Consider the following 15053-nt stretch of genomic DNA (forward strand, 5'->3'; position numbering starts at 1 on the left):
GTTTTTATTGGATGATTGAAAGCTTTTGTATAATGCATAATTTCAAAAGTCTTATGCATATGAATGGTTATAAGTGGATTTATCTATCCCTACTTTTTAAACATGTTTCAAATTAACAACATTACATCTTCAAAAATTTGAAAGGTGTATCTTGAAGAGATAGGTACAATGATAGAGCAACCAGAAAATATATTCTCTTTAAAACAAATAATGCCTCTATTAGAGAGAGAGAGAGAGAGAGAGAGAGAGAGAGAGAGAGAGAGAGCTTTCTAAGAGAAAAAAGAGAAAATGGTTTATTGAGAACTTTATCTATGCTATGTAAAGTTATTTAGTATTAATATTTAGATGCACTTCTAGTTGTATCTCTACATGAAAGTCCCTACAGTTAGAGACTCATTTTGGTTGGGAGTGTGTCAAGTTAGTTGGACCAAATGAATAATTATATGTTTATGTACAATACATCATTTCAAATGCTATCCTTTGAGTTTTGCACATGAATGCACAAGATTTACAATCCAAATGCATGATCGCTCCATATATCTATGGTTTGCCTAATGCAGTAAGTTCTTGACATGTCTTGAGATGAGTCCTATGTGGGCATGCCTTAATTTGAGTTATGACTAGGTGGTCTTATGGGTTGGTGTGAGTTGTATCCCTCAATGTGTTGTCTAATCCCTTGAAAGAAAAAATAAAGGAATGTTTGTTAGTGTCTTCCACACTAAAGAAACAAGAGTTCTAGTGGAAAGCAACAAGTAACGAGGATGGTGTCTTCATACTTGCACTCATACTTTTCATCAAGAGTTACTCTCTATGAATTTGAATATTATGGAGTTAGAGAGCCACACACATGTTGTCACATATACTTGTACTCATGCTTTTCATCAAGATTTATGTTGTGTGCATTTGAATCTTAAGGAGATAGAGACTACCACACATATGTGGTCCTCATATGTATGGCTGTATGGAGAGTAACAAATCCCTCTTTGATCGTACAATGATAGAACACTTGAACTCTCATTATTTTATGTTGAGCAATGGAGTAAAGCTTGTTCATGTATCTCCACCTTATTCACATTACATACCATGCGTATGTGGAACTATTGTGCTCCTTATTGAGATGCATTAGCTCTCCTCTTTGATTGTGAGAAAGTGGCATCTTTAGAGACTCATTTTGGTTTGGAATGTGTCAAGTTAACCCTATGTCCTATAGTTGTGGAGAGCACAAAGTTCATATTCGATAACTTAAACCCATGTCCTATAGTTATAGAGCTCAAAGGCATATTTGAGCCCCGAGCTCAAAGGTCGTATTTGATAATGTTCCTCCACTATTACCTAGTAAATATGGTTGTGTGGAACTGTGTAAATTAGGTGGTAATACATCCATGCAATGTCATCCAACATGTCGTCTATTCATACGAACACTCATCCTTGAGTAGCTAAATGTATAGAGGAAGAAAAGGTGAGCCATGCTAATCTCTCTTTGCCATCAACATTCTTCCCTATATAATGGATATGTTAAATGCATGTAATAATAATATGCTCTCTCTCTCTCTCTCTCTCTCTCTCTCTCTCTCACACACACACACACACACACACACACACACACACACACACACACACACACACAAACAAATAGAATAAGAGAATTTATTATAAATAATATGTGGAATGGAGGATTTATTCTAAATAAGATGTGACAATATCATAATATGCTATCTCTATCTCTCTCTCTCTCTCTCTGTGTCTCTTGTCTCTGTCTCTGTCTCTCTCTCTCTCTCTTCAAGGTGGGTCAGTAGCCCAAAACATCATTTCTAATTTGACAAGAAAATTAAAAAGAAGTGTCTTGGTTTTGAACTAATCAGAATGCATTTGAAAATAAAAAATGAGATTGCTTTTTAAAATAAAAAATGAGAATGTACTTGAACTAGTGGCTAGGCTTGAACTAATGAGAATGCATTTGAAAGTAAAAAATGAGAATGTATTTGAAATAGTAGCTTGGTTTAAACTAATGAGATTGCATTTGAAAATAAAAAAGAAGTGATTGGTTTGAACTAATGAGAATGTATTTGAAAACATTGTCACCACTCAAGGCAGGCCAAGAATTCTTCTTGTAAGCAATGATGTGACAATGTGTTACATTCTAGATTTTGGGCATGAGAAAGCCACCCTTAACCATGTGTATGCTCATACGATCTCCATTAGCTTTCTAAATAAAATGGAAATGGTTCTCTTTACAAGCAACCTAGGCTATTATGGAAGTCCATAACCTTGATCTCGCCAAGGTTTACTTTAAGGCATTTGTATTAGCTAAACTATTATAAGGCATCCATACGATGTTGTAGCCCATCTAGAAAGTGTGATAAAAGTACACAACATCCACATAAAAAAATATAAACCACTATTTTTACCATTGTAGAGCCACTCTCTCCAAAAAACACTAAGGAGTTCGTTTGCGTAGACTCCAAACAGTGTGGGCACTCAAGTGTCACTGGAAAAGTGCTATGTATCTCCTCTAAGAGTCCTTAGACTATATGCACACTTGCTCATATACTATGAGAGTGGTCGACATTAGTTGCTCCTCTACTAATAGCCACCATAGTCTATTGAACAAATGAGCTCTTGGTCGTTATGGCAAAAACTTTGTGCAAATGCACAAAGTAACAAAGCAACACTATAATTCTTTCCCTTTGTGCTTGGATTCCTCAAGGATGTGTGTGAATTATGATCCAACGTGAAAATGGCCCAATCTCAAATTGGCCTACCTCATGATTGTGGCTCCTTTGCTCTCAGCCCAATCATTCAAATTTGTATCTAGTGTAGCGTCATCGATCTAAGTGCTCAACCACATTAGTGTGTGGGTCCATTGGATGCCATTCTTTATGGAAAGGGATAATCATGTTGGTGGTCAATAGAGAGATATTTTATTACCGTGGGATAGGGTTAATATTTGAGGATAAATGACAGTGCCTAAGTATTGGCTTGTACAAATCATCATAAAGTTAATCAAGAGTTTGGTAGATGATTATGATAAAGTTAGTCAAGAGTCAAGTAGCGTACACATAAATCTATCCTATACTGTGTGTGGTGGGACTAAGGTCTGCATCCCTTGCAAACTAGAGGGAGTAGTATATATTCAGTAAGCACCATAAGTACCTATGTTTCATGCTCAACAAGTACAAATTTGAGTTCTACAAGTCTTCTCTAGTCATGTTTTTTAAGTCCGAAAATTAGAGCAACTCAGAAGTGTGCATCCAATAAGGTGATGAGATTTCATCCACTTGTGCACAATGCCCCCTTTTTCACGGAAGATCCTCATTTTAATAGTGCGTGTGGTATTCCATTTTGCTTGACTTGTAAGATATTGCATTGGAAGGGGTAAATCCATACTCAATTGTAAGGGTTTTTTGTTTTTGTTTTTTTTTAAAGAAAGGGGTGGGCTAGAATAGAACTCGCGGCATTGCCTTAACCACCACCGAGCTATTGTTCCTCACCCTAAGCTCTAAGGGCTTGTTAGATCTATTAATGAAAACTTGTCGAACAAAACGTGTGGTTTATCTAAGCGCTAATATAACGTAAAAGGGGCCAAGCCAAGTACTCAAAAGTGTGCAAAAGGAAGACGACAGCAAAGGTGAAACACTTATCCAAAAAAGAAAAGAAAACGACACATTAAGCCTTAAGTGTGTGTTTTTTTTGGTGCTGAGCCAAGATGGGCACCCTGCCCTCTACTCACACAATTCTCTCTCTCCCCTCCCCTCTCTCTCTCTCTCTCTCTCTCTCACACACACACGCACACAATTCTCTCTCTCTCTCTCTCTCTCTCTCTCTCTCTCCCCCCTCTTACATACACATCAAGAGACTCTATCGGGCAAAGGCATGGCTGCGAGATTGTAGCAATTCCTTTGCTGATTAAGGGTTTCTCTCTCCAAAATTAGAAGCAGTTCAATCGCCCTTTGGTGTTTGATGGTGAAGGTAAGCAGTCTCTCTCTCTCTCTCTCTCTCTCTCTCTCATGCTCATGCTGTGATCGTCAAACCTGTTCATAGCGCCGCTTTGCGAAAATGGGGGATAATGCGCTTATTTGCGATCAAATAATTTGTATCGTGAAAATTCCAATGCTATTTTTCGTTAATTTATCCCAGCAGGCCAAGGAAAAGGAGAAATGGCCTATTAATCAATACAGGTGGCAAAAATTACAAGAAAAATGGCCAATTAATTAATACAGGTGGCAAAAATTACAAGAAAAATGCCATTTGTGCTGGTTTAAAAAGATTTGGTTGTGGTGGTGAGGGGTAGGCGAGTCGCTCTCCTCGGAGGATGAGGAGGAGGAGGAAAAGGGCGTAAAGGTGCGGTCAAGGGCCAATCAATCAGAGCTTTTTGTGTGTGTGTGTGTGTGAGAGAGAGAGAGAGAGAGAGAGAGTTTTCTGCATGTGTTGCAGTTGCGTTGAGTGCGCGCGCGTGAGAGTGAGAGAGGGGTGCGTGTTAGAGAGAGAGAGAGAGAGGCGCGCGCGCGTGTGTGCGCTTGCGTGCTGGGGTGGGGGATTGGGGTGTGATCGTAGTAGTACATTCTTGCGCAGAGATTCCATGGGATGATTGATATGGAGGCTCCTGTGCTTCGGCGATCGAAGCGGCAGAAGGTGGAGGTGGACTACGCCCGCATGCTGGCTGCAGAAGACGAGGACGAAGACGGCGGCACCAATCATCACGAATGTTCAAAATTGCACCGCAATTTGGCCCGCGCTGTCCTCAGGTGGCCGGGGAATCTCAGCAGCTTGGCCGTCCTCTCGCCGGAAAGTCTATCCGCCCACGCCCACCGCACCGGATTCCGCTCTCCTTGCCTCGTCCGCCGCACCTCCGCCACCCCCCAAGCCCTGGGAATCAGGTTCTTTTAATAACCGTTTCCGTTGCGTCTAATTAGACCTTCTTATTACTCTCATTAGAAACTAACAAAATTATTAAGCTTATTGCATTGGATAATTAGATTAAGCTTCGTTGATGTTGATAATCTAAATTCTGATAACAGGCGCCCCGCTTCCTTCTTTTTGTCTGCAACCATTATAATTATGCCATTCTTTAATTGTTGCGAGATAATCTAAAACATGTACGGGTTATCGAGCACCTTAGTCACTTAAACCATCTGCATAGCAATCACATGTAATCACTCTTCATGATCTATACATTCACACGTAGGTTGCCACGTGGGAAAATGACTGTGAAGCGACTTGCAAAGCTGGTGGGCCTTGATCACCCCATCAACACCATTGATGTGGCAACGCAGGTGACTCTTTTATCTCCTTCAAGTAGCACATAATGACAGTTTGCATTTCCCTCACCCTTGTTCTTGCCCATCACCTTTACATGACAGTTGGAGGGCCCGGTTTATTGCATGGAAGAATGGGTGTCCTATTTTCTGTCGCCGGCTCCAAGAAAGCCTCTACTAAATGTAGTTTCTCTGGACCTCGCAGACACTCCGCTTCAGAACATGGTGAGTTTCATGAAATTGATGTAATGCCTATCTTATTTTAAGAATGCTAAACTTGCATAACCTGTGTGTAAACCTAGGTAAGCGTACCTTCTCTAGTGAAAGAGCTGGATTTAGTTGGGAAAGCCTGGCCCCACACTGACCATTGTCGTCCAAAGGTAATGGAACCTTCAAATACTACACGCACGACACATATACACAAATCTAGAGATATAAAAGAGAAGCCCTTCCTTTATGATAGATATGAAAGAGAAGTATTGGTACATGCCCTCTAGAGTATTCGTGTTTTGGCAGGTCCAATTGTATGCTCTCATGAGCGTTGCAAACTGTTACACGGATTTCCATATTGATTTTGGTGGATCGTCTGTATGGTATCATGTGCTCAGGTATACCCATGATCATAGACCTTCACTTCTGCTTTTTCTTTGGTAGGGCAATGTGAGAAGGATGCTCTGGTGTGTTTGTTGAGAAACGAAAGTTTGTGCTGAGGTATGTTGTCATGTATTTCGATCGCAGCAAAACCTTACCTAGGATTTATGGTTTTTCATAGTGGCCGGAAAGTCTTTCTACTAGTCCCTCCCAGCAAGGGAAACCTCCTCATGTTTGAGGAATGGGCTTCATCAAAGAAACAGGTTCAGCACTGGACCCCTTTTTTTAAAATGTTTATGAAGGAACATCATGATGTCATGCTGATCCCTATAGAAACTTGGTATTGAATTTCAAATGATTTGGGTCCTTGCAGGCAAGCGTGTTCTTTGCTGAGCGTGCAAACGACTGTCAAAAAGTTGAACTTCTGGCAGGAGACACTCTTTTTATGTGAGTTTGCTTCAGATGAGTCTCACACAGACTGTATAGTCACATAAAAGAAAATCTTCTACATACTTGTACATTTTTTATTACAAGGGTAAAAATAAAAATAAAAATCTCCACTGTAGGATCAAACCTTTTGATCCACCCCCCTGCAGTTAAGCGTGTGGATGCAGCATGCAATATACAATCCTATTAACAAGCTTGAAGCTGGGTTTATCCTGGGAGGAGACACCTCTAATGGACCTTGGGTCCCCTACCCAAAAGCAATACCATGAATTCCACAGTTACCTAGGACTTGGACGGGTATGAGGAGGCCATCATCTCCCAAGCACTTACTGCGGAGTAGTGGTAAGAGTGCTCGTTTCAGATCAAAAGTGGAAAACAGGGAATCTAGAGATGCTCTCATCTCATGAGTGGTCAAAAGGCGGCTTCCTAGACACTTTGCTGCGCGCTCTCTCTCTCTCTTGGATATGTGGTTTAGCAGCAGCAGAAGTAGCAATAGGAGGAGGAGGAGGAGTCTGTGGCAATCTGTTTGACTACGATGGGGATTTGATTGAATGATACCATGAACACCCTGTAATATCCTCACACTAAATTTGCTATCAGAGGGGCCAAGAGTAGCAAAGAAGTGTTTATTGTATCCTGCCTCCTATGTGAGTTCAAAACGACTCCTGTTCTCTGATCCATAATATGATGCAACTCATTCCTCATGGTAGTGAGAGTCTCAGAACTACTGGTGCTTTTGTAGGGCCGATAACCGGCATCCGATAGCTTTCTCTCGATCAACGAAGACCTATCTCCTCAATAGAGCTAAGTTATGACAAAATCATTAATGTGTTGAATGGCTGAAGTAACGCTCTGAGGTCCATCAGAGTAATTCTGCAATCTTCAAATATCTCTAATGTGGTTAGCAAACTCCTCATCAACATAGAAGTGAAGAGGAATGTGCATACGAGGGTTGGAGTCATGATGCCTGGGCTCTTGGTTTGAATTGACAGATCATAAAAACATCTTGAACTGGGAGCCTTGACACTTCGGTCTACATCTTGGCCTCAGATATGGGCTGCATGAAAGCTGCGTGGCCTCCCGTTCAGTGGCACGAAACAGGGAATGACCACTTGGGGGACCAAACGGTGACGTCTCCCCAATTCCTAAACAATTGACCTTAATTGAAAAGCCTCCAGATATGCTTGCAAGAGCTGTGGGTAATCTTTGAAGTAGTCCTCATCAATCCACTTCGCATCATCAATAGGCATAACTTCACAAGGTATCTTTTGGAAAGCATACCACCTCGTAGCTTTCTTTCCTTCTGGAAAACAATTTCCTTAGGTTGGAGGATCTCCTCTACGTCATCAACCTCTGGCAGATCTTCTGTGATAGGCTCTGCTGGATTTGGCCCCATATACTCTCGCAAAAAACTCACATGAAAGGCATTGTGAATCTTCCAATGATTGGAAAATGCAAGGCGGAATGCAACTATTGATTTGCGAGGCTGTTGGGGGGGTGTGTGTGAGATTCCCCCGGTCGGGGTTGAGCACAATCTTGGCAAACACTTAAGCTATTAACATAATTAAACAATTTTAAATGGCGCAACACAATAGAGTAAGAAGCTGAATTTTATTTTTGCACACTGCACTAGGGCCGGAAAGGGCCGACCCCCCTTGTAATAGATTTTATTATCAAGGAAAACTGTTACAAGCCTCACGGGCATTCACATGCCAAACTATTCAAGTGCATCCATGATCATGAAAACAGCATTGCAAACAAATTTGTCGTAGACGATGGAATCCATAGCTTCACTTGAGAGTAGCTTCGTTCCTTGATTCCTTGAAGCTTGTCAAACGCAGCTATGCTCCACTGGCATCCATACACATACACATGTGTGTGCCAGGACCGAGACATAGGAGACCATATTGACAAAGCATTCGAATCTCAAATTGAAAATTGCTTGCAAAATGCTCTTACCAAGTATTGGACGATCAATGTCGAGCTCCACCTCCGTGCGGACGAACTACAGCTTGAATGTGACCGTTTTCCACTTCCGGTTGAAATTAGGGTTTCTGATTTTTAGGGTTTTAAGCAGGTTATATGAGTCCAAAATTGGGCATTTTGGGCTCTTTAGATGCCTATGAGTAAGGGGCACAGCTTGGTATGGTTTCCTCCAAAATTAGGGTTTCTGAAATTAGGGTTTCTGCAGAATTAGGGTTTCTGAAAATTAGGGTTTCAGCAGAATTTTGGGGGCGGTAGAATGGTTAGGAGACTCCATATTCATTTAGAAGAGAGAGATAGAGTGAAAAGGTGAGCAACTGGAGGCTTAACTGTGAAAGGAAGAATCTTCAAGCTTTCCATTGGAGTTGGGAGCAAGAGGGAATGAAAATCAGCACTCTCACCAAGCAAAAAGTTGGAGAGAATAACAAAAATAGGCTCTCTTGAAGGGGGGCGCCTATTTCTAGAGAGAGGGTGTAGAGAGAGGTAATTTTCAAAATGAGTAATAGCATGGTGGCAGGTCCTCATACTGCCACCCAGTCCATAGCCATCCCTTTTCCACACAAATTTAGTGGGAAGGGTGCCTGGACACTCGCCTAGCCGACCGGAAGGGAATTCTAGTCTATTCTTACTTATAGTTTGTCCGCCCGAGCTTTAATGAAGTGTGGACGTCCAATCTCACTTATAACTTGGGCGGACACACTTATTAAAGTGTGGACCTGCAAAACAAAGAATACATTGCTTTAACTCATAAAAGAGTAAAGTGGTGTACTTACCACCTGTCTACAGCCCACAAACGAGGTCAGAATACAGTTTCACTTGCACGGTTCACAAGAGGGCGTCCCCTACATGTGAACTACACAAACAAATCTTGCATGCAATCAAATAGTTCATGCAAAGACAGGATTTTTAACTTGCAAACATGTTATGCAAGGATGCATTGAACAGTCTCCCTATTCATTTAGCTTGTAGTCCGTGGTACCACACTCTGGATTTGGGCGCAGATACACAATCCCAACCCATATATCCAGCCTACTGGCTCTCGGTGTAGACATAAGTCCCCAACCATAAGATGCCAGTCCATCCTACAGAACTCGTCCATAGGCCTGAAGCGCAGAGAATGCCCAAATAGTGACATCCTCCCCTGCTTCTAAACAGTTGACCGCAACTGAAATGCTTCCAAATATGCTTGGAGGAGCTGCGGATACTCCTGGAAGTATGTTTCATCCATCCATTTTGCATCCATAGGAGAATAGTTCTTGAATTTCACAAGGTAGCGCCTCTGGAGTTTGGCACCTGCAAGCTTTCGCTCCTTATGAAACACAATTTGCTCTGGCTGCAATACCTCTTCCAGCTCTTCCACCTCTGGTGGATCTTCCATAACCGGTTCCAAAGGTTCCGGTCCCACATATTTGCGCAAGAGGCTCACATGGAATGCATTATGAATCTTCCAATGATCCGGTAAAGCAAGTCGAAAAGCCACATCATTGATCTTCTTGATCACCTTGAAGGGTCCATAATACCTGGTAGAGAGTTTTGGGCATGGTCTCTCCTTGCCAGACCTCTTCCTGAGTCTAGCTTTCTCAAATTTTAGCAATACCAAGTCATTCTCTTTAATGTCCAATTGCCTTCTATGCTTGTCGGCAGCTTTCTTATGCTTTGCTTGAGAGCGTGCAATGGCTGTCCGAACTTGTGAAAAGGCAATATCAAGGTCCCTGACAAAGTCATCAGCAGCAAATATCTCATCTTTTGTGCGTAAGATAGGTGGCAATACCACTTTGCCATAAATGATCTCAAATGGGGCCTTGCCTGTAGAAGCATGTACCGTATTATTGTATGCAAATTCTACAAGCGGTAGATACTTTTCCCAAGAAGATTTCTGATCTGTCACATAGCATTTAAGCAAATCCAACACAGCTGAATTTGCAGCTTCACTTTGTCCATCCGTTTGAGGATGATAAGCTGAAGAAAAATTCAGCTTTGTGTCCATGTTATCAAAAAGAGCTCTCCAAAAGAGGCTTGTTGTTCGGGGATCCCTGTCTCCCACAATTGATTTGGGCATACCATGGTGTTTAAATACCTGTGACACAAAAATTTTGACCATATGTTCTGGTTTTATGGTCTTTTTGACAGGTAGAAAATGTGCTTGTTTACTAAACCTGTCCACAATTGTCCATATTGCATCATTGCCATTTGGGGTGCGGGGCAAATCCATAATAAAATCCATTGCAATGCTTTCCCATGGCTGGTCCGGAATAGGCAAAGGCTGAAGCAAACCAGGAGTCTTTTGCCTATCAAATTTTACCTTTTGGCAGGTGACACATGCACGTACATAGGCTTCTATATCTTTCCTCATACCTGGCCAAAAGAAGTATCTCTCAATCATTTGAGTAGTAGGGAGTATCCCTCTATGCCCTGCATAAGGTGGTGCATGACATTCATCCAAAACTTTTTGTCTCATGTTTGAAACCACACATAAGCAGTTATCCTTCATGATATAACCATCTTTGACCACATAAGAAGTATGTGTATGACCAGTCATTAAATCAGCCCATAAATCTGAAAAATCAGCATCCAAATGGTACATTTCTCGCATAGTAGACAAGTCTTGATGAGAAGCAACCGAAATTGCAGCCACATATGGTTTTCTGGACAATGCATCTGCTACCACATTTTTCTTGCCAGGAGTATGCAAAATCTGAAAATGAAACATTGAGAGAAAATTGGCCATTCTCATTTGTTTCTCAGAGAGTTTAGTTTGCGTAAGAAAGTACCGCAAACTTTGGTGATCAGTTTTGACAACAAATTCAGCTCCCAATAAGTAATGTTTCCATACTGTGAGAGCATGAATGACGGCCAATAATTCCTTCTGATAAACATCAAGAGTAAGTTCAGCATTTTGCAATCTCCTGCTTTCAAATGCAATGGCATGTCCTTCTTGATTTAAGACGGCTCCAATGCAATTGCCACAAGCATCACATTCTACCACAAATGGCTTTTGCAAGTCTGGAATGATTAAGACTGGCCCTGTGATAATGGCATTTTTGAGCTTATTGAAAGCATTAATCTCAACCTCTGTCCATTTAAACATAGGACGTTTCTTGGTGAGTTCATGCAATGGCGAAGCAATCATTGCAAAGTGAAAGATAAATCTCCTGTAATATGAACATAGACCAAGAAAGCTTCGGACTTCATGAATAGATTTAAGTTCTGGCCAATCTTTGATGGTTTGGATCTTTGCAGGATCCATTCGTACACCATCCTTTGATACTATGTGTCCCAAGTAGTGAATCTCTGAAAGGAAAAATTCACTCTTTTTGGCGTTGATCATAAGCTTATGCTGCCTTAGTTCTTCAAAGACCACTCTTAAGTGCTTTTTGTGATCGTCCTCATTCTTGGAGAATACAAGAATGTCATCAAAGAACACACCTGTAAAAGTTCTATGATTTTTGAAAATTCGGTCCATCATGCGATTGAAAGTAGCTGGGGCATTTGTAAGACCGAATGGCATAACCAAATACTCATAGAGACCAAAACAAGTGCGAAATGCTGTCTTATGTACATCCTGTGGCATCACTCGCACTTGATGATAGCCGCTTTTAAGATCAATGCGACTAAAACAAGATGATCCATCCAGCTTGTCCAAGATATCATCAATCCTCGGTATGGGAAACCGATTCTTGATGGTAATCTTATTTAATGCCCTGTAATCCACACACATACGGAATGAACCGTCTTTCTTTTGTACAAGAAGAACGGGTGAACAAAATGGCGAAGAACTAGGCCGCACCAAGCCTTTCTCAAGTAGTTCACCCACTTGTTTCATAATCTCTTCTTGTTGGCAAGCACTAACACGATATGCTGGCCTATTTGGAGGTGAATTCCCTGGAACTAATTCAATGCGGTGATCTTCTGGCCGTGAAGGAGGCATTACATTAGGTAAAGAGTCAGCAAAACAATCCCCGAATTCGCTTAAAAATTTCAGCCTCTCTTTAGTAAGAGTGTCCACATGTACATTACTGTGTTCCACATTATCACGTACAAAAACCAAGTACGAAGAAACACTCTTTTTCATTGCTTTATTGATTTGTATATGAGATACAACGGGGATAGTATCACCCGACACACCTGCATCTAAATGATGCTCTCTACCTTTATACATAAAAGTGATTTTGTTGGTCTTGTAATTCTTGGTAGGCTCAAGGCGTGCATGCCAAGGTTTTCCCAGTAATACATCACATCCACTAAGAGGGGCAACGAGAAAGTTCTCGTGGTCGAGGTATCCTTGGATATGCATTCGCAGCTTTCCAATAAGGGGTGTAACCTTCACATCTTTTTCCAGAAAAGCTGAACATGCATGAATTTCGGGTCCCATGTCACCTACTTCAATCCCCAAGGCAGCAGCCATATCAGTGGAGATGAAGTTGTCAGTGGAGCAGTCATCAAACATGAATAAAGCTGGCTGGTCTTTTAGTTGTCCCCATGCTTTGCATACCATTCTATGCATGTTTGCATGTCCCGTGTTGCCCTGTACATCATATACCATATTGACATGCACTTTAGGCTCTTCTGGCTTCTTATTCTTGTTAGGGCATTGTGGAGAGATGTGATCTTTACTACCACATCTAAAGCATTTGCCTTCACGAATGTATTGTACCCTTTGTTGAGGAGTCAAGCCATAAACACCCTTTTTCTGCCACGGTTTCTTTTCTTTTGCATTTTCAGCTCTTTGAGGGGGCTTTACATCCTTCAAATCTGAATTTTCAGCTTTGTGCATGGCTTTGAAATCTCTTCTAAAGGGCTGTCCACCCTTTTGCACATTAAAACCAGCTTTCTCCTTACTCTTGCCCAAGCTTTGGTCAATTCTAGATTGCACCCATTTGACATTAAGCTCTTCGGAAGCCAAGACCGAGTTTATGAGTTGACGAAGAGTTTGGTTTGGATAGATTTGTAGTCCTCTTTGGAAGATGGGTTGCAATCCTGACTCAAATTTCCTCTTCTTTTCTTCTTCAGTAACGGTCATGAAGGGTAACACTTCCATTAATACCTCCCAAAATTTGGAGACGTAAGAGGTAATGGATTGCCCTTCTTTTTGCTCCAACCTGTCCCACTTCCTGCATATATCCTGAGTAAAATTTGGAGGCAAAAATTGATCATAAAACTTTTGTTTGAATTCAGCCCATGTAGAAATGGTGTTGCCGGAAAGCTTCTCGGCCAACCACCAATGAGCAGCAGTGCCTTTCATGTACATGCCCACATGTCTGAGTTTTGATGATTCTGAAAATTCTCCCTCATGAAAAGCAATTTCAAATTGGGAGATAAAAGATAGAGCTTTGGTAGAATCATATTCTCCATGAAAATACTCAAACTTAACTGTTTTGTCACCTGCAGTAAACTCTTTAGTCTTCTTCTTCTTATGTTGATGCGTTTCCTCTTCATCTCTCTCGATTGGTTGCTTATTTGCTTCATTAGTAGGAACATATCGCTCAATTCCATCATGAGGAGGGGCTGATTTATGAGTCGGTTCCTTGAGAAGACTTTCATGAGCTTTAATAGATGACCTGTGGGGAGGAGAAACATGTGCGGTAGAGGCATGATGAGAGGTAGCAGACGCCTCTTCTCTTTCCTGTCGCACAATAGATTTAAGCTTTGATGTTTCAGCTGCATGTTGATTCATAAGAGGAGGCTTTTTAAACCTAAGCCCTCCTTCCTTTCGAGTAACTACATCACCTTGTCCCATGAGGTAAGAGACAGCCATATCTCTTGGTTGAACCCCCAATTCCATGGCAACATTTTCCAATGCATCATTCACAAAAGGAGAATGCTTTGACACACGAGATACATGCCTTGACTGTGAGTCTTCATGCATATCCTTGAGTTGTTTTTGCATCATACATAATTGCCTTTTGAGGTCTGCAATTTCAGCCTGCATAGCATCATGTGCATCACTCTGTATAGCCTTCTCCTTACCTCGGGATGGCTGTCCCATATATACATGAGTTGCATTTCCTTCCCTTCTAACATAAGATGGCTGTCCGGCATGTGCAATACCATCATGTGACCCAAGAAAAACATTTTCAGCAGTGTATTGTTCATGCATTTGAGTATCATCATGCACATTGTCTCCTCTTGGCTTCACATATGTACTCTTCCTTGGATTTACATCCCGTGAAGTACCTGTTTGGCTCGCCATAATGCTTAAGAATGCTAACAGCTAGTGTAAGCTAGATTAGGACCGTCTTCCACACAGAAAGGAGGAAGATCCTAGGCTCTGATACCAATGAGATTCCCCCGGTCGGGGTTGAGCACAATCTTGGCAAACACTTAAGCTATTAACATAATTAAACAATGAGATTCCCCCGGTCGGGGTTGAGCACAATCTTGGCAAACACTTAAGCTATTAACATAATTAAACAATTTTAAATGGCGCAACACAATAGAGTAAGAAGCTGAATTTTATTTTTGCACACTGCACTAGGGCCGGAAAGGGCCGACCCCCCTTGTAATAGATTTTATTATCAAGGAAAACTGTTACAAGCCTCACGGGCATTCACATGCCAAACTATTCAAGTGCATCCATGATCATGAAAACAGCATTGCAAACAAATTTGTCGTAGACGATGGAATCCATAGCTTCACTTGAGAGTAGCTTCGTTCCTTGATTCCTTGAAGCTTGTCAAACGCAGCTATGCTCCACTGGCATCCATACACATACACATGTGTGTGCCAGGACCGAGACATAGGAGACCATATTGACAAAGCATTCGAATCTCAAATTGA

The 15053-nt window shown here is 41.5% G+C and overlaps 1 protein-coding gene across 2 annotated transcripts in view; it reads left to right on the forward strand.

Moving 5' to 3' along the window:
* Nucleotides 1-3784: 3784 nt before the first annotated feature.
* The window catches only part of LOC147637261 (jmjC domain-containing histone demethylation protein 1-like), a 93118-nt gene continuing 81849 nt past the window's right edge, over nucleotides 3785-15053 (forward strand). The window contains exons 1-8 of one of the 2 annotated variants that reach the window (XM_086800881.1): nucleotides 3785-3969; nucleotides 4573-4877; nucleotides 5186-5273; nucleotides 5361-5480; nucleotides 5558-5635; nucleotides 5772-5863; nucleotides 6028-6109; nucleotides 6220-6293. In XM_086800881.1, the coding sequence (XP_086657007.1) occupies nucleotides 3961-3969; nucleotides 4573-4877; nucleotides 5186-5273; nucleotides 5361-5480; nucleotides 5558-5635; nucleotides 5772-5863; nucleotides 6028-6109; nucleotides 6220-6293 (848 nt within the window). In that variant the 5' untranslated portion in view covers nucleotides 3785-3960. The remainder of the gene's footprint in view (nucleotides 3970-4572; nucleotides 4878-5185; nucleotides 5274-5360; nucleotides 5481-5557; nucleotides 5636-5771; nucleotides 5864-6027; nucleotides 6110-6219; nucleotides 6294-15053) is intronic. The other variant, XM_086800880.1, reaches the window with a different exon arrangement.

The sequence above is a fragment of the Cibotium barometz genome, chromosome 7, assembly GCF_041138505.1.
Source record: "Cibotium barometz isolate CiBa-2024 chromosome 7, ASM4113850v1, whole genome shotgun sequence".
In the NCBI taxonomy this organism is placed as follows: domain Eukaryota; kingdom Viridiplantae; phylum Streptophyta; class Polypodiopsida; order Cyatheales; family Cibotiaceae; genus Cibotium; species Cibotium barometz.